Source organism: Phaseolus vulgaris, chromosome 8 (assembly GCF_051622355.1).
Source record: "Phaseolus vulgaris cultivar YP4 chromosome 8, ASM5162235v1, whole genome shotgun sequence".
Classification (NCBI taxonomy): domain Eukaryota; kingdom Viridiplantae; phylum Streptophyta; class Magnoliopsida; order Fabales; family Fabaceae; genus Phaseolus; species Phaseolus vulgaris.
The window spans coordinates 12,396,977-12,417,730 of record NC_143505.1 but is presented as its reverse complement, the minus strand read 5'-3'; the positions used below and the strand labels follow the sequence as shown (position 1 = coordinate 12,417,730).

The window sequence follows — 20,754 nt, the reverse complement described above, 5'->3', positions numbered from 1 at the left end:
TTAACCCTATAAATATTGTAGAGAAGACTTTAGTTTGAATAGGAAAACTCGATGGTGGAGAGTTTTATAGAATTTATTGAATCAACTAAAATCCTTAGTAAAAAGGATGATAATTAGAAGTAGTGCAAATATGAAAACTATAGTTTTAGTGTCGAATCTGCTTCTGAAATCATAGAAGAGGGGGGCTTGGAAGTATGGGAGGGAAGTTACTCTGAGCTATGGGGTGTTAAAAGTTTATCGTCTTCAATGTTCTTTGTTTGGCGCTTGTTTAAACAAAAAGTTGCAACTGAGGTTAGTTTACAAAGTACGGATATAGTAATGTGTTGTGAAAGTGTTGAATCTGTTGAACATCTTTTCTTCCTATGCAAGGTTGCACAAAAGATTTGGCACTTGTGTGAAAATTGGGCCAGTATGTCAAATGTTATATACAAAAATCCAAATTATCAACTTCAATCTTTTTGGTTTAAACCATTTATCTAAGAAAAGCAACCTTGTTTTGAAAGGAGTGTAGGTAGGTATGATTTGGACATTATGGAAACATAGAAACCTTGTAGTTTTCAATAATGCTAATCCAGATGCATCATATATTTTTATACAACTCAAAGAAATGTTTGGGCATGGATTAGGCACTTTTATCCCAAATCTATTTTCACTTATTCAGATTGGTATTTCAATCCCATCCTCTGCGTTAGTACGTTGGAATAGTTTCTCAGTCACAATATATGACGCTTTTGCATATTTAGTGTTGGTGCAAAGGAGGAATGTTATCCAGGATTTAGAGGTTTCTTATCTTGATAGGACTATAATTATATGTTATATCATGATGGCTTTAGGGAATGTGGTGTGTTTGTTTTTATAATGCTGGTTATGATAGAAAGACGCATGACTTACAAACAAGCAGGAGGCTTCAGGTATAATGGGAGAACCAAAGTTTTTTGTAGGCTACACCCATAAAAGGATGTCATTGCAGCAAAACTTTCGTAGGGCTTGCTGCTAAGAAATTGTGCAACCATAGATCATACCATGTCTTAGAACCACAAGTGCAAAACATGTCCCTCGCTTGCATATTGGGGCTATCTTGAGGCATTTCAATGAATGATTTTCTTTTATTTATGTTTGGAACGGTTCCAACAGTAGGGCGTGTAGAGGGTAGTGGAGGCTTATGTGCACAGTGTAAGGTTTTATATGTATTCCTTTTTTGAGGTTTTGTTTTATGGCTAATTGTAGTATTTTTGTTTCTGGTTTAGAAGAGGACTATGGCTGAGATCTAGATAGTCTATTTATTTTTTTGTATAAGGTTAGAACACCCCTTAAATGTTTCATGTTATTTTTATTTTATTAATTTGTTGCCTATTAAAAAAATTCAACTAATAGTTGCTTTAATTATGTGATTTTATGTGATAAATACCAAATTTCAGTAATATTTCATATTAAAATATCGACACTTATGGGTATTAATTGCTAAAATAAGTATAAAATAACCCCTAATTTATGAAATTATACTTTTGTACATATTTTATGATTTTAATTTAAACAAGAACGATTTATTTACAAATTTGTGTTAATTTCAGGTTTCTATGGAAGAATGAAGATAATTGGGCAAAAGGAAAATATACCAAGCTAAAAAGAGAAAGTTGGAATGCATCAACACTCACCAAAGCTCCCCAAACTCACAAAAAGCCAAGATGCCACTAGTGGATCTCACTCAAACGAGCTCAATATCGCTCGAGCGAGATAGGGCCAAAAAAGGTGGGTTTTTTTTTTTTACGTTTTACTCGCCAAGCGAACCCATTAGCGCCCAAGCGAGAAGTCACTTAAGCCCATGAAAATTTGGTTAAATAGGGAGCTTGAGGCACAACCCTAGTGTGCAAGATTGAAGGAAAAACACCATTAAGTGACTAGTTATCCAATTGGGAGAATAGAAGGTCTTAGAAGATGTGTGGCTAATTCTACCTTATGAATTTGGGAGTAATATGTTCAATCTCTTATGTATTGAGGTGATATTTGAATATAATATTTTGTTCTTGATTGATTATTGGTATTGTTGTTTTGTTTCTAATTCTTGATCTAGAATCTTAAATTTGACTGGAAAGTATTTTTATTTTCTGACCTAAACCACAATACTTAACATATTTGAGTGTTATGAATAGACTTGAAATGTTTATTGCTAGTAACGTTTGAGCTGAATTCTAAGTTGTTTTTATAAATATACGAGGAGGAACCGATATTTAGGAAGCATCTAATAATTTTATATGTGATCAGGAATCGTTATAAATGAATTTTATACGACCATCAATATCAATCAAAGAACATAATGTTATCATACTAATCAAAATACATAAGAGTGAGAAAGATTAAACACAATCCCTATTTTTCCAATTGAAGCAATAACTGTTTGCCTTGTTTTCTTGTTAATCATTGCCATCACTACAAATTCCAACAAATTTTTATTATTCTGTTTTATATTTAGCGAATCTTTCTACTTGAATATTCAACTATTACTTGTGAGTTCGATATCCGTCATTATAGACACATTATTAGAGACACATTATTACTTCTGACAACACAGTGCACTGTCGTAAAAAATCACAAATAAGTAAGAATAACCAAATACACACTTAAACTACTCATACTCTTAATCAACTTATATTTACATAAACGTTAGTAGTTTCATCGAGCATTGGTAATCTACTTAAATGTTTCTTGCCTATATGTTTGTTTATGAATGTGTTTGCACAAAACTCAGACATACACTTATTTACAGGTATGTTATTAATATATAACCTCTTGGTCCATCTAAATAAGTCCATATATTATTATTACATAGATTTTGCTTCTATCTTCTTTTGAAGATACGAATCGCAGTTACAGATAAGCTACCTGCTACGTACCCTGATGGTGCATGTGAGGGAGAACTTTGTGTGTTAGTTGTAGAGTGCACAAAGGTGCCTAGAATCATACATAATGTGGCAGATGCCCCCACAACAGCGATGCCTGCCATTAAACAAAAGCTGCGTTTGCGAAATTCAAGCTGGGAAATTGTGCAATGTAGAAAGAACCTACCCTTATTGAGAACACAAACAATCACACCAAAACACACTTACACGACACAGTGCACAGACACAGTGCAATGATAGGACACACACACACACACACACATATATATATATATATATATATATATATATATATATATATATATATATATATATATATATATATATATATATATATATATATAAGACCATGATTTTGTGGCATGTCTACCATCAAAGTAACGACCACTTTATGAGTAGATGTACTGCTCCTTTCCCAATATGTGGTCTTTTTTATTTCCTCACGGGGATATCAAATTTGACTCAATAATACTAATTAACGACTACTTTCATTTGAGGATTGAACAATAATTTAGTTGTGTTCTTGTTTTTAAAGATTAATAGGACCAATTACCACTCAATTCATTAGCCTTGTTGTGACCTCTCGGACACCATTTTCTCATGCCCCTTTTGTTGAATAAAAAAAAGAAGAGAAGCTTGGTCAAAGAGGGATGCATATCGATAACCAAAGGGAAATTAAGTGCATTGTTTAATTAGGTGGAGAAATTATGGTGCACTAGGGTGAGTCTAGTTCAACTTAATTTGATTCAAATTTAAAATGGTTGGTTGTAGATAAAATTAGTTGTTGTTGAAGCAATAAAAGGTTGCTCATACTATAATCAGCGCACGCATTCGATCACAATTTCTTTTGTTTATCTATAGGGTTAAAAGTTTTCTTATACCTTTCTCTTATATATATTTTTATAAAAGTGAAATAAAATACCATAAGATTAAAAAGGAGAATTTGAAATTTCACTTTTTTTTTTTGTAATTGATAGTTTCGTCCCTATTAGCTAAGTTCTCTCTAAATGCCTGCAGATATTTTTAATGCATTAGAAAGAACATTTTCCTCATGCACTACACAATGTAGTTTTTACTTTATGGTGTTGAATGAATGACATTTTTTTTCCACAAATAGGGCAGACAGTAATTGTAAGCTTTTACACAGAAGAAGATTGGAGATGATTATGAATTAAAAATGGTGAACACATTGGCCAGATAATAAAGCAAGTGAGGTACCTGATATCACTGAAATGGAATTTTGTTTGATTCTTTTCCACGGAAAATGGTGCACTTGGCCCCCATCATGGCCCCGGTTGTGTGTACACCTGAAAACCATCTTTGATTGAAAGGAGGGGTCATGTTCTTTAAGATTCACTTCCTTCAAGCCAAATATCTTTTCACCTGATCAAGCTTTATTTGGGCTCAGAAAAATATGCCAATGCTGCCAGGGTTACCAACAAAAATCTATGTCACCTTATGTAAATCTGTTGTTCGTATAGGATTATTTAGTAAGTAAATATCACAAACAACTTCAACTACATTCACTATATATCAAATAAATTTACATGACTAAAATGTTAATTCTCACAACTTAAAATGCATGATACAATTTTAAAATTGTGAGAGCTGCAAATTAAAATGCATAAAATGGATCATACAATTTTAAAATTATTTCATTTCGATAAAAGTAATTTTTTTTGTGTGATTTGTTTATGTTTTTATGTATTTTGGTGTTTGATATGTTGATTTTTTTATAACTGTTGCTCAGAGTGATTTTTTTTTTTTTGATTAATTTTGGGTTAAAAAATAACTAATAATTTTTGTTAGAAGTTTGGAATAGGTTGGAGTGTGAGATTCTATTTTATCTCTCTTCTTAATTCTTGTATAAAGATTATATCACTTCTTAAATAATCTATATTTATTTATTGTTTTTTCCTGATAAAAAAATATAAATATAATTTCTTTTTTTCTTACATAATTAATCTATACCTATATATAAAGAGATTCTCCATTATAGATGTACACAAATTTTTTCCGATTCTATCCTTATTTAATATATCTCATTTTATTAATAAATGAAGTATTTTATCATTTCATATGAATTATTTAAAAAATAAAATTAGTTTTTAATTCTTTAAATTAATATTAATGTACAGTTTTTATATGATTCCCCACTTTTCCCTTAGTTCCTTATTTTAAGGCAACAAAGAGAACATATTTTCACACATTTCCACACCAAATCTCACGTATAAAATAAAATAACCTCCACTTTTAATCACTATATGCACTTTATTTTTTGCTTTTCAATTTTGACTCATTCAAAATTATTTTTTGTATGTACGTTACATTTATATCATTATGAAAATTGAGTAAAAGAGAAAAATATGAATATACACTTGTAAACTAGTAAGTATAATACTCTTTACATTATTACAAACTGCCTAGGTTTCCACTTGTAAACTAAACTAGTAAGTATAATACTCTTTAGATTATTTATCTATGTTGGACACTTTTTTTAGTGTAAATAAATGGTAATGGCTGGGTTATTTGAATCAACATATCTATTTGTAAATAACTAAGAGAAGTTGGATTTTATGACTCATCAGTTCATTCAAATAAAAAATAATAGTTAACGGGTAACAAGTTAGTTATCTATCACATCATTTTTTTTTATATCAGTTCATTGCTTTGGGCATACACGGACGATTTATTAAATCAGCCACAGACTAAGAAATTACGGGCTTTGTTAATGGCACCCCTTTATTCTTAAGTATACCTTTATTTTAGTTTATACAAAGTTACAATTTGGAGGAACACATTTCCGTAGGTCAAGATACAAATGAAAACGTATTATTATTTTGTAATGACGTGTATTCCCAATTCGAAACAAACAAGTTTCTACTCGGTATTGAAAAATCATGCATAATGCGACTTTGTTTCAGTTTTATTAGTTTTCAATACAAAATGGAACTTGTTTCCACTTTTTGTATTAGAAAATTATACAATTTTTTTTCTTTCTCCATAGAAGTTTGAAGTTGATTAAAGATACCAAGTCACTGTTTTTCACTCTTTAAGAAGAAAAACCAAAGTTTTCTTGAATGATCTTTCATATTTAAATGTAAAAGACAACACTATTACTAATAAAATGATTATATTTTTCTTTTTCTTTTTAGATTAGTTATACAAGGATTATATTTAAACTGATTATATTTTTATAATAAAATGAGTTTCCAATTTTTTTGTTTTTCAATAAAAGGATGAAATTTCTGTACATGACTTTTTTCTTCTTCAATCGCTGATAACACAAAGATCAAAATACACCGATTCAAATACCTTAATTTTTTAGAAAGAGAATTACCATAAAATAGATAATATTTTTCTTCTTATAAGCAAGATAAGGAGAACACTTATCCTTATTTGCACCATTTAAATTTGAAAAGAAAAAATCTTGAACAATTATTTAAGTTGCTTCCTTTTTTATTTGTGACTAAGAATTTTGTAACACAACTTTGTCAAATATCAAATTCAACAGTTAAAATAAATTGAAACTACAATAGAGTATAAACTATAACATTTCAACCCATAAACCCTAAAACAAATATATGCAAACATATGATGTTTGCCTAACAAATATTTCAAGACTGCACAATTATAGAAGGTGAGTGGTCATATAAAAAAAAATATTTTTAAGTAAAAATTAGAAGAAACAATTCTAACTAGTCTCGAGAAACATGACATTATAACATTCACATTACAAACCAACGAGAAGATATGTCATAGACGAAGTAATAACATGATCATCATTATAGTTATCATTATATTTTCTTTTTACTTACTCATATTCTCCATTTTCAAACCATAACAATGCTGCATGGTTTGCCCCCTTTTTTTTACTATAATGGTTGCATTTAGAACATTAAAACCTTCCATAGTTTATTATTTTATTTTATCTTTTTTAATCAATTAATAGGTTACTTCAGGAGTATAAGGCTTCTACCGTATTTTTTATTACACTAATATTATTGACTCATTCATTCATTTATTACGTACACTAATATTTAACTTATTTAAGTTTTTTTATTACTGACAAATTTTACTGATGGATGAAATTATCGACGAGTCAACCGACAAATTTTATTGACAAATTTAAAAATTAATAAATAATTGAACATTAATCAATATCCGAGCATGAAACATTTTTCATCACTAATATTCGTCGATAACTGAGTGTCAACATAATTCATCAATAAATTTAACAATATTAATAATAATTATAATAATAATAACAATAATATTAATAATAATAATAATTACAATAATTTATATATGTATATAAAAAAAGATTTCTCTTTATAACTACTTTTGGTATACACATTTTGTTTTCTATTTTATTAAATTATTTAGATTTTTGGTTAAGTGTGGAGAAATTTTTATGAGTAGAGCAGTTTTAAGAATTATAGCGTAATTATTTTAAGAAAATTGTTTTCCACTTGTTTTATGACGTAGAACAGTTTTAACAATGATACTATATTTTTTTTTTTAAAAATAAATATGTTTTCAGTGATTTTTGTTTGCTTTTAAAACTACAATGTACCAGTACACTATCGCCAAAGTAGGTTTTGAATTTTAAACAAAATAACCTTTTGTGTGACATTTTAATTTTTATGATTCTTCCTGATAAGTGTTTGATTTCAGTAATATTTCATATTAAAATATAGACACTTATGAATATTAATTTCTAAATTATGTAAAATAATCCTTAATTTATGAATTTATACCTTTTTACATATTTTATGATCTTTATTTGAATAAGAACATTTTATTCCCAAATTTGGTGTTAGTTTAATGTTTATAGGGAAGAATGGAGATGATTGGGATAAAAAGGAATAATATAAGTTACAAGGAGAAAGCTGAAAAGCCAAAGAACACACAAAAGTACAAAAAGCTCAATTCAATAGCAAAGCAATTCGCTTGAGCGAGAAAGCGTCAGAACCATTGGGTCATTTTATGTTTTAATCAACAAGCCCAGTAGTGCGAGGGAAGAAGTCATCTAACTCTAACAAATTAGGTTAAATATGGGGCTTGAGGCACAACCCTAATGTGCATGATTGAGAAGAAAACGCCATTGAGTGAATTGTAATCCAATTGGGAGAATAGAAGGTGTTAGAAGATGCATGATTAATTCTACCCTTTAAGATTGAGAGTAATCTGTTCAAACTCTTGTGTATTGAGGTCATCTCTGAACATAATTTTTTGCTTTTGATTGATTATTGATATTGATGTTTTGTTTCTAATTCTTGATCATAAAATCTTAAATATGATTGGAAAGTATTTTTATGGTTCTAACCTAAACAATAATACTTGACATATTTAAGTGTTAAGAATAGACTTGAAATGTTAATTACTATTAACGTCCAAGCGTGACTCTAAGTTGTTTTTATAAATATGCGAGGAATCAACATTTATGAGGCATCTTAAGAATTTTATAGGCGAGAAATCGATATAAATGATTTTTATACGACCATCAATATCAATCAAATGACATAATATTATCAGACAAATCTAAATACAAAAGAGTGGGAAATATGAAACATAATCAATTTTTTCCCAATTGTAGCAAATATTTTTTGATTTGTTTTCTTGTTAATTCTTGCCATCATAACAATTCTCAAATCAACTTTTATTATTTTATTTTATATTCAGCGAATCTTCTACTTGAATATTCAACTCTTCCTTGTGGATTCGATATTCGTCCTTTGTCGTAAAAAGTCATCACTTCCTCACTCTAACAACGTTCTTCTTCACGGACGACCTATTCCTTTCACCACAAATGTGGTGTTGAAGCTTTTCCAAATTTGCCATTAGAGCTCCGAGTCTAGGGTTTTTGATGCGATCTCAACAACTTGGATTCACAATTGAAACCCGTCATTTTCCCCACCTTTCATGACTAGACTCTTAAAGTCATTCCTTGCGACGATGCTCATACTCTATTCTTATCAGGTTCGCTTTTTATCCATCTTTGTCAAATTTGTTATACTTTTATTTTATTTTATTTTATTTATTCTTTCAATTAAATTGACAATTATTAATAAAAACAAATTTTTGAATCATTTATCCATAATTTAATTTATATTTATAATATACTGTTCTTTTGAGATTAGGCAAAACAAAAACCATACATATTTTGAGACACAATTGAACTCTTCTTATTTTTTTCCTATTTAATACAAAATCCACACATCCACACATTATATAAGACCACCTAATTAAGATTCATTCCATATAAGGAACCAACTTAAATGAGGGTAGTGTGTAAAAACAATTTCACATAAGACACCAACTAATGAAAATCTAGAATAGACCTCATTGTTCAAATATTAGAAACTATAAAAATTTATATCGAACAATTTGAGGATAAACATGACATAAACATTTCAAGAACACAAATTAACAAGTGAAATGTTTTTATTGAATAGTTACATAGAGCTTGAAAATAAGGACAACCTGAAATTAATGAGTTGATATACAAGTCAATTGAAGTTCATCCGGTTCAAACAGATAAATGATAAAAAAATTGCATTTATCAACACAACATATTATTAACAAAGTTAACCCAATACGACAAGTAAGCAAGTGTAACAACAAAACTAATAATATCCAATGATAATAACTTGTTCACTTTTAGTAAACCCAACATGCCGGCCAATCCAATTTCACCTAATAAGTTGTCAAGCATTTTAACTACCATAGAATATGAATAAACATAATGAAACAAGTTTTTAGATGTCCTCCATATCAACCCAAATTGCAAATAAGTAATACAATGCATTTAAACATTATCGAAATCAAAATTGTGGCAAACCCAAACCATACCAACCTTTAAACCTGACAAGTTCAATAATAGATTCATTAAAACTCAACATCCCTCCAACTATTCATTATTGAATAACATAATACATGAGAAAGACATAAAAATTGGGATAAGATTGTTGAACAACATAAACAATAAAATTAGAATATTAATAAAATAATGAGTCCAATGAATGTCAACTTCAACTTATACTAAAAAAAAAATTAATTTTACCAATAAACAAAATTTGTCAGTAGTGCCAAAATTTTGTTAGTGAACAAAAGTTTCCGAAAAAAGCAATGATAAAAAATCTGTCAATAATATATTTATCTATAGTTTTACCAACAAAAAAATTAAAAAAAAAGTTGTCAGTAATTACCACTGAATAATCCGTCGGTAAGTATCACTAAAATAATATTATTTATTATTTATTTATTAAATTTGTTATCATTATTAATATTATTTATTTATTTGATATTTATTATTATTATTATTATTATTATTATTATTAACATTTTAGTACACTGTGAATCAAACCGAAATCCTATGAGTTCACTACACCAATTTGTTTTTATCATGTTGTCATTTTTATTACTCTTATTATGATACTATTATTATTATTATTAATAGTAATAATTATTAATATTAATAGTAATGTTTTAAAAATATTAAAAATAATTTTATTAATAATATTAAAATTAATGTTATTAATGTTATTATTATTATCAATATTAATAATATTCATTAATAATAATATTATTAATATTAGTGATAATAATAATAATGTTAATAAAAGTTAATTATGTTAATAATAATAATAATAGTATTAAAATTATTAATAATATTAATAAATTATTTAATTAATATTTTCAATATATATATATATATTGATATAAAAAAGATTATTAGTATTACTATTATCATAAATTATTATTAATATTTCTCATTATTAATATATTTATTATTTTATTTTTATTAGCTATGCAAGTAAATAGTGAAAGCAAGATTTATTGCCCTTTATACAAGACAAAATTTAGACTTCCTAAAAACATAAGACATGCATATGTATCCTATTTATCATTTATTGAACTTGGAAAAATGAGTCATAAGTTTGAAACTTCATACAATGCAGTTGTAAGTGTAACTATTAAATTCAACATTTATTTTGAAAACATAAATTTTATTTTAAATATTACTTTAATATGCTAGAAAACAATTTAAATATATAGATTTGGTGCAGTTTCTGTTTTAATTGCATAGGATCAAAATCCATGTTGCACCTTTCTTTTTCGTAAGTCACATCACGACACTTTAATTTTTTTTTAAAGTAATATATTATTGGGCCAATGCATGAGAAGTGAAGCCCAACAATGACTTATTTGAATTATAAACTCGATTATTTAAACAAGCACTTATGTTTAAAGCTCCCAATTTCAAACATTCATTTTTTTTTTTATGTTTTCAATTTAGATTACAAGACATACTAATCAGAAATGAGAAATAGATGAAATTCCATTTAAGTTAAAAAAGTTAAATTGACTTTAAAAAATATTAATAGGAAAATTTACTTACTAATAGAAGAAAACCAACTTAAATATTGCTAAAAGAAATTTTAATTACCAATTACACAATATGTATAACTTTGAAGAAGGCAAATGCTATTTTACTAATTTCTTTTTCATTTATCATAGATAAACATTTTTGCATTCGGTAGTATCTATTTTAAGCATATACTAAGATGACTAAAGTAAAGATACTAACTTATGTTTGTTTTATTACAATAAATAGTCAAAGAATCACATTATGAATCACTGAAAAGTGCTGTGAAACACTTATAGAGGAAAAAAAAGATATAAAACGAGCTTTAACAAAAAAAAAATGTAGTTAATATTTTATAACAAATTAAAAGGAAAAATAGGTTCACTTAAAACTAAAAAATTAACACAAACATCTAAGAAATCAACTGAAGGAAATCACTCAACCAAACCAAAGAAACAGCATTAACTTCATAATTTTCACTTATAGCTTTATCAGGAAAGTCTTATCAGTTTTGTTTGCATGGGTGAAAGTGGAGAGGAAAAAAAAAGTGTATGAAAAATTAGGTTAATTGAATATACAGAAAGTGAGAGTTTGATTGTAAAATTTGTAGATGATATAATTGATGCGACGGAATTATATAAAAAGATTAATTATTTTATTAATTCAACTACCAAAATTTTCTTATCTTAAATTTCAATTATTTTAATGAAAATAAGTATGTTTATATATAAAGATTTATATATTACTTTAAGTATTTGTGGTTGAAATTTATAAGTAAAGGAAAGATGTAGTTTTATTATATATAAATCTATTAAAATAAATATTGTGTAAGCACATTAGTTTTAAAAAATCTTAAAAATATAATTCATCTTCACCTTATATGTATAATACTTAATTATAAAAAAAAATTAAATTCAACTTCACTGTCTACTTATTTATCAAAATAATAACTCATATACTTGTTACCTATGTCTCAAAATAATAACTCATACTTGTTATTGATACCTATATATATTTAAGTAATACCATATGTGTGTTTAGAAATAAGTATTTAATCAATATGTCCATTTTCATGTTCATTTTTATGCAAATTTTTAAGAGGTCAAACCAAACAAAACACGTAAATGTAGGAATGTACATTTGTTGGATCATTTATTGGTGAAAAAGGGAGTGATAATGGATTATCATTGAGAGCATAATCAATTAAGTTTCCATCCATAATCAATTGTTCATTCACCCATAATTGATTATGGATTCTAATGACATGTTGATCCCTAAACATTGAAAAGAGGGATATGTTCATGGCACCATGTCTTATAGGTTACAATTATCCAAGAAATCGTGTAAAATGTCATAAAAAAGAAAACCATGGTGAAAAATGAATTTAATAAAATTGTACACATAATTGGAATACAAATTTTCAATTAATTATAACCAATACAATGGGTAAAATGAATTTGAAATATAACTACAAGAAAATTATTAAATAGCAACCAAATTTAGAGACATAAAATAATTAGTCACTATATTGACTAAATTAGATACTATTTTAAAGACTTAAAAATTATTGGTATCTAAAATTGTTTCTATTATTAATAAAAGTTTATAAAATGGTTCTAAATTGATATCTAAATTAGCTACCAAGGTTTTAACTACTAATAAATTAGTCTCTAAAAGACTAATAAAGACTAATTTAGAATATAAAGTAGTAAGTAGCTAAAACCTTGGTAGCTAAATGTTAGATACCAATTTAGAAACTCTTTTATAATTTTTTATTAATAATATAGACTGCTTTAGATATCAATAATTTTTTTTAGTTAATAAATGATCTCTAATTTAGTCAAATAGTAACTAACTATTTTAATCTCTAAAATTAGTTTGTATTTAACGATGTTCTTGTAATGTATTAATAAATATATACTCAAAATTTAAAGTATTAATAGATATATAGTTGTATTATGTGTATTGTATCTTTGATAAATTTATGAAAAACATTATTAAACTTGATTGTATCCTTGATAATTTTAAAGTCTTAAGTTATATTATTGTTGACCCATACGAGAACATGCAATCAGTTGACTAGCACATGCAACACTTTTGGAAAAGAGTGAATAAAGTCATAATCGAATTATGATATGACTCCATCGATTATTCATGTGGCCATAATCGGCTATGAAGTGAAATTGGCAGAGGCAAATTATAAGAAAGTGTAATTACTCTTTGCACACTTTCATTGCAAGTAAAAAAAACCACATATACGAATGAGTGCATGAAATAAAGCAGAGACAACTTTATCATTGCATAAAGCTAACCCAGCTTAGTGCTAACTCTTTCTCAATCTCCAAATTCAACACAACAGTTGAACCACCCAAAACCAAACAAGAATAGGAAAGTGGAAGTCATGTATTTCTTCGAATGTAGAGTAGCCCGGAGAGTATGGTGCCTTTGTAGTGAATGGGTGGGGGAACCAACAGGGTTTCATAGGGAAGGCAAATCCCATTTCCCACAGTTTAATCTGAACTGGGCTACACAAGAGATAAGCAGATCTTGGAGGTGTGTTTGGATTGCAGTGGTCGGAGAAATTTGGAAACAAAGAAATCAAGTCATTTTTAAGGAAGGTCGAGCAGACAACTCTAAAATCTTCACTTTGGCTCAACTAAAGGCGTGGACGTGGCTTACCAGCAAAGAGAATCTAGCTGAATTTACATACGCCCACTAGTGCATAAATCCTACGGAATGTCTGAAATCTATCCGGAAGAGAAGATGAAGAAGGAAGAGTTTGTTTTAATAGTAGGAAGTCTTTTACAGCTGTAAACTATTTTTAATTTTGTTGTCGTGATGTTTCTGAGATTAGTGCTACTAATGCTCTTAGAGAGCTAGTTGTTAGTTGTTTGCAGGTGCAACTGAAGTCACGACAAAGGTGATTCAATGCTCGGTTATGGTTGAAAGATATGATGAATGTTTTTTATGTTGGGTTCCCTTATTGGATTCTTTATCATGTTATATGTTTGAAATTAAAAGGGTAGTATTAGGGTGGGGTTAGGTGCTGGATGGGATCCTTTGTTTTTTCATTATCTTCATATGTATCTTGATTACCTATTTTGTGCATTAACTATTGGTTAGATTTGTTTATCTATGTCTATTGGTTGAAAAGGTCTTATGGTAAGGATGCAAGGACAATGATTCTCTTTGTGGTGGAGTCATATATACGTTACAGTTACAAGAAGGGCGCTGAGGAAGGGACAAGGAAGATGATGATGTAGAAGTGATTTATTAAGCAAAAAATGGTCCTGGGTTAATTTTTGCAGTAGCAAGCAGGACAAAGGTTTGTTTGAGGGGTCTGCTAGGAAAAATATGACCTGTAAGCCCATGTCCAAATGCTGTCAATTCTGGTCAACGTTATGCAGTTTTTGCAGATGCACGTTTTATGTGGTTGGTTGACCAGCTTTTGGTGCTTAAAAGATGAGGATGTGCAGAGTTTTTTGTAGCTATTGGAAGTAGATTGACAGCAAAGGTCGTGCCTCACTTTGGCAATAAAATGTAGTACACAAGGTAGTAGGTTTGGTATTGTTGCAATGGGTAGGGAGCTAGCTAGACTTCAAGTTTTTATATTGTTAAAATTCTAGTAGCTAGATAGCCATCAAGTTTTTGGTTTGTTGGTCTTTGCAAAATCAGTTATGTTTGGGTAAGGGCTGTTTAAATAGTTTAAGATTCTTAAGTTAAGTGGTGTGTCAGTTAATCTTGCTTTGCTTTGTTGATTGCTTAAATTAGGAGTATCTTATGTATAAGGATTGGGACACCCCTAAAGTGTTCCATTTTATTCCATTAATTCATTGCTGATAAAAAAAAATCAGTAAAAGTATTTACACACTAAGTACTAAATAAAGTTTTTCAATCTTTTAAAAACTAAATTGTCCGGTGAGCATTCGAGAAACAAATTATCATTTACCCTTTAAATGATATATAATTATTATACTTGTACGTTTAAGTTTAAGTATTATTTTTCAGTCAATAATTATAACTATTAACTTTAAAGAAGTGAAGTATTTGTATCGGTCGGCATCATACAAATATGTCTTAATCTTGGTGACCGGTCGTGCAAGTTAAATAAAGTAAAAGAATTGAATAAATAAAGGAGCAACAACAATTATGATAGCATTGAATGAGTCATATAACATCCCGAAATGTACGAGAAATATCCAACATAACAGATAAAACTGACTAATTGAAACTAACTGAAAGATACATCTTCCTGGTATTAAGGAATCACTACACGCCAGTTAATAACTGACTAATTGAAACTAACTGAAAGATACATCTTTTTGGTAAATCACTACACGTCAGTTAATAACTGATATTCGGCCCATCAAAGTGAGGACCCATGAACCAATACTATAAATAGAGTTCTTTGTTGATGAATAAGGTACGTTTTTACATTCAGCTAGAATACACCTAAGTCAAAATACTCACTTCAGTGTTTGAGTACAATCACAGGTACCACAACCGAGCATCAACATTTAAGGAAGGAAGTTTGAAAGAATCTAAAAATCATCGACACGTCAGTAATTATACATTCAACCACATGTACTATCTGGTTCACTCGCCTATTCAGTATTAAAATAAGATTTACAAACTATCACGTATTATTTTATGAAATAAATAATATTTTTATTGAAAATATTAGTAAGGAAATAATATTATTTTTTGAAAACTTAAAGTTAGTGGTGGCGTTGGTGGCACAACAGTGATTCGATGATGGCTTTATGGCAGCCTTCTGTTGAACAACGTCCTATGCCTATGAATGTAATTGAAGGCAACTTCAAAGGGTTTCTTGAATTCCCCAACTAGGTTCTTGGTTTTAAGAATGTTCTAGATCTTCCCACTCATCCTACCTTAATTCATGGGTAACTCCTTCCCACCTCACACATGCACTCTTTTCTTGTGGTGAAGAAATGTGCCTCATAGATATCACAAAAAAAATATATTAAAAAATTAAACAAAAAGTGGTCTAATTTGAATTTTTTTCTCATGCAACACTGTTTGCGTTTTTGTTGGATGACACAGTGCACTCAATATTTATCCAAAATTAATTATTTTTATAATTTTTTCTCTAACATTTCCCTTTAATATTATTTAATAAATTAAAATATAAAAGAAAATTATAAAAATCAGTTCAGAATTCAATTTTCTAGAAATCAAATTCTTATCCCTTTTTTTCGGTGCCATATAAACTAATCTAAGATCCAAATTCGATTTTTGGAGACCGAATTCTTATCTAAATAAAAAATTATGCTATTTGTGTAAAATAAAAATACCGGAATGCATGCTACGTCAGAAAAAAAATTGTCCAATTTTGTTACTTTTTAATTGATCTGACCTTATTAGTGGGCCTTATGGGGGCCCAAAGTTCACTATTGCACCAGGATGGGACACCTCGATGACAAGCCCCAAAGGAGTTGTTAAGTCAAGGGAGTGTTGTGAACCCCTCCAACTATCTCATATGTTATTACCAACATTTTTATTTTGGCATTTATTACTTTAAGCACTTCATTCAATACTCGGTATATTTAAAATATTCATTAGCAATAAGTGCTTTTTTTAACATGGTCCACCTTACACGTGTTGAATGCTGAATAGGGATGTATGTATGACCAAGAAAGACTTTTTCGTTAGAATACACAAAATTATGATTCCAGTTCTTTAAAGTGTGTATCGAAATTATACAATTTTTTCAAAAAATTACAAGAATTCACATAAAAGAATTACGTTAAAATATGCTTCTTTATCTTTTAATAATATTATAGTAATAAACTTCCCTGCAAATCTATCCGTTCGGACAAGTGTCTACGAACATGGACAGAGGGTTGTGTACACTGTAAAAGCTGTGCCTTCTGTTGAATCAGAATATTTAAACAATTACTTCTTTTTTGGTCTACGAAGGACTTTGTTTTTTAAATGTGAATCAATGGAGAAGTAATTGATCTAACAAGCATGGATGTTGTATCATATACTATTGAATAGAGAAGCAATGTCACCAAATCTTACAAGTAAACTAAGAAATCACCCCGTACAAAAGGACAATGAAGTAACAATACAATATAAATATGTAATATACATTTGAATAAACATTGTAGTACTTGTTCAGAAATTACATTGACTCTGAAAGACAGAACAAGAGAGGCTAGTAAAGCTCAATAATTTAGGACGAATGCACAACAGAAAATGTCTATTTGCACGGAAAGGAAGTTCTACAGCTACCTTTATAACCCAACAATGCCTCAAATGGTAGAGGGTTCATTCTCTAAGCAAGTGTTTGTAGGGTCTCGTTTTTTTTTCTCTCTTTTTTCTTTTCATCTCTCTTGTTTGATCCCTACTCAGCTTTAAATTGTGAATGAAACTTGCCTCAGCAAACCCTACGATGATGGCACATTAAAGTGGAAAAGCCATGATATCACAAATGCAAAAACCATGCAAGCAAGCAAGAAATTGAGGAAGCGATGGCCGTGCCAAAATCTTCGAGGTTCTGTAGAAGGAGCAGGTGTGGAGAGTGTGGCTGCTGCTGTAGTAGCATTGTTGCCGTCACTAACATGCTCTGTCGAATCCTCGTTTGTTCCATAAACATTCCGAGCAACAGAATGACAAATTTCACAAGTCCTGTTAAAGTTTAAGCAAACAGATATAATTAGAAAAACACAAATCTTAAAAATTCAAGAGAAATCTATTCAGGTACATTTTTAATATTGCAATAGAACAAGTACAATTGCAATCATATACGTCAAAGACAACATTAACTACTAGCCACTTCAAAACTGGATGCTTCAAACAAACAAGCAGGCTTGCCAAAACAAAAAGAGCCATGATATTTTCTGCTCATACACTAGAAGCATTGTTGAAGGGTTATGTTATTTTCTCACTCTTGTAAGAAATGAAATTTCATTTAAATTTAAATCAACCAACCTTACTGTTTATACTAAGTTGTCATGGCAGAAGAGTTAACCAATAAGACTAATGAATATGATTCTACAGTTTTCTGGTTCTAGTTAGCCTAACTTAAATCTCTATATACAAGTGTCCAATTGCCTTTTTATAAGTTCACAACTGTCTTTGACGAACCGTGTCACATTTTTAAAGTCTCAAAACAAAGGTAAAGAAGATATCATAAATATTTGCCACCAAGCAAAGCATCAATACATCAATTAAAGAAGATTCCAAAATTGAAAAGATTAAAATTCTGTCGCGTTATTGGATTTTTATTTATCCATGAAGTATTGCATTTGGATGGATTTGCGTCTGAATCAATCATAACAATAGATCCTTCCTCAATAAATGGCCCCTATAAATTGCTTTTAAATTGACAATGAAGCATGGACGGTCACCAGTCCATCAATAAAGCAAGCCCTACCATGTTATCATAAAAGCACAAATAACTTGTTTCCTTACTTTGACTTGGAATTTAGGGATTGTATTTAAAATTAAGAACTAGCACCCTGCCACTGAATAAAAGTTTTAAGTGTTCCATCTTCTTCAAGCGACTCTGCTGAACCAGAAAATGAAGTATGAAATTATTTTACCTCAACAACTGCAACAAGGGATCAGGACATTTGTACCAACATTCAGTAGCTTGTGGTACTCTCAAGTCACAACTATTAGGCAATCTAAAAGTTGGCATCATGCATCATAGATGAACAGATTATATGGGACCAGTAACTTGCAGATTAAAATATTCTATGTGGCACTTCAGTAAGCAACTAGCATCTACCAAGATATTTGAATCCATGAATAGGAGTCAGAAGGGGTCAAATCTCCACTTTGAAAGAGATAAAAAGAATAAGAAAGAAGATTAATATATAGATTCCTAAATTTCAGAAAAGGGGCAAAGCAGCAAAGAATCCCACTGTGCTTAGGTAGGCAAGCCAGCGAATCGGTGGGACTAGTTGATGCTTTATGCCTTTCTTTTTCCATAATCTTCATTAAATAATTTAATCTTCTATAACTTTCCCCTTTCTCGGACAAATAATTGAGTCTTCCCCCACCCTGCAATTTAATTCTTTACACCTTCTAAAATATGTTTCCAAATACTTCCCCCACCATCTTCTTCCCCAGCCTTACACTAATTACTGAGTTAAATAATTTCACAACACAATTCCACGTTATACACTTCAATTACTTTCCTACTCTCTAGTCATTAACATCAAACCCTTCAAGCAAACAAAAATCTGTGACTAATATTGTAAAACTTTCAAACAGCAACAAGACATAACATGTTATCAATGCCATGAAACAACAAAAGGGTATCTTAAATTTCTAAAAATAAAACCAAAGATTTAGCATAAAAATCAAATCCACGTGACAAAAATAGTAGGGAAAGTGAAGGATTTCAGTTTCACATTCACCTATTTCCCTTAATCTTGAACCAGGCCTCAGCACAGTGCTTGTGAGCAGCAGCCAAATCATCCTTACAGGAACAACCCAATTCTATGGGGGCACCAGACTCATGGCTATCACTCTCCAAACCCATGTGACAAATCCTACAATCCTTCTCCACTCTAGCCAAATGCACTTTGATCTCAGGAACCCCAGTTCTAGTTTCCACCTCCACAGAGCACTCAGAAACAGAAGAAGCTCTCCCAGAATGAGAAACACCCCCAGCCTCAGGATCAGAAACACAAGCAAAGCTGTAATCATCATATGAACCACCATTTGTTGAGTAGAAACGGGAGTAGCAAGAACCATCATCAGCATCAGAGAAGCATAAGCTCCCTTCACCGCTAACATCACTTCCAACAACCGAACGGCGATGGTTTCCTTGCTCCAAATCAACACGGGACATCTGCAAGGTGTCCATTTTTTGACCGACAAGAGACCAGAACAAAGAAACAGCCCAACAAAGACAACAATAACGTTTTCTCAGAGCTTGAGACAGAAAACATGAAATGCCTCAAAATTTGGAAAGTTGGGATTACACATATAAAAAAAGAAATAAGATAAAAAAAATGGAACTTGGGGTTAAAGAATTGAGAAACCGGATTAGGTGAGCATTCCCTTGAACCCCATTAATGCGAAGTTCCAAAAGTTTCAAGTTTTGGAAGGGAGTGAGGAAATTTGCATCCTTTTTTTTACTGTGAATGGAGAGAGAAAGGGTGTGAATGATGGGACGAAGAGTACTGATGCGGTGGAAGAAGGCAGAGACAGTGACCCTGCCAACAACAACACAAACAAAGGTGCTGTGGGAGCACAGAAAAACTCCCACGAGATTGCATTGATAGAGGAGTGTGACATGGGAAATAAAAATAATAACATTAATATTCATTCTCTTATCAACTACAGATTATTTCTCTTTTAAAATACTATTTTGGCAAATAGAATTCATACATAATTTGTTCTTTTAAGATCTTCTATACAGTACATTTCCATACAAAACAACTTTTTCAAATTACACCGTATTCAATAAAATTTACGACTTAAGCCAAATGCAATAAACTTATT

The 20,754-nt window shown here is 29.8% G+C and overlaps 1 protein-coding gene across 1 annotated transcript; it reads right to left on the bottom strand.

The window, feature by feature from the left end:
• Nucleotides 1–17,354: 17,354 nt before the first annotated feature.
• On the bottom strand, nt 17,355–20,554 carry LOC137825883 (uncharacterized). The gene is made up of 2 exons (XM_068631683.2): nt 19,662–20,554; nt 17,355–17,922 (listed from the first exon to the last, which is right to left on the bottom strand). The coding sequence occupies exons 1-2, from the start codon at nt 20,111–20,113 to the stop codon at nt 17,682–17,684; spliced, it is 693 nt and encodes a 230-aa protein (XP_068487784.1). The 5' UTR covers nt 20,114–20,554; the 3' UTR covers nt 17,355–17,681.
• Nucleotides 20,555–20,754: the final 200 nt, after the last annotated feature.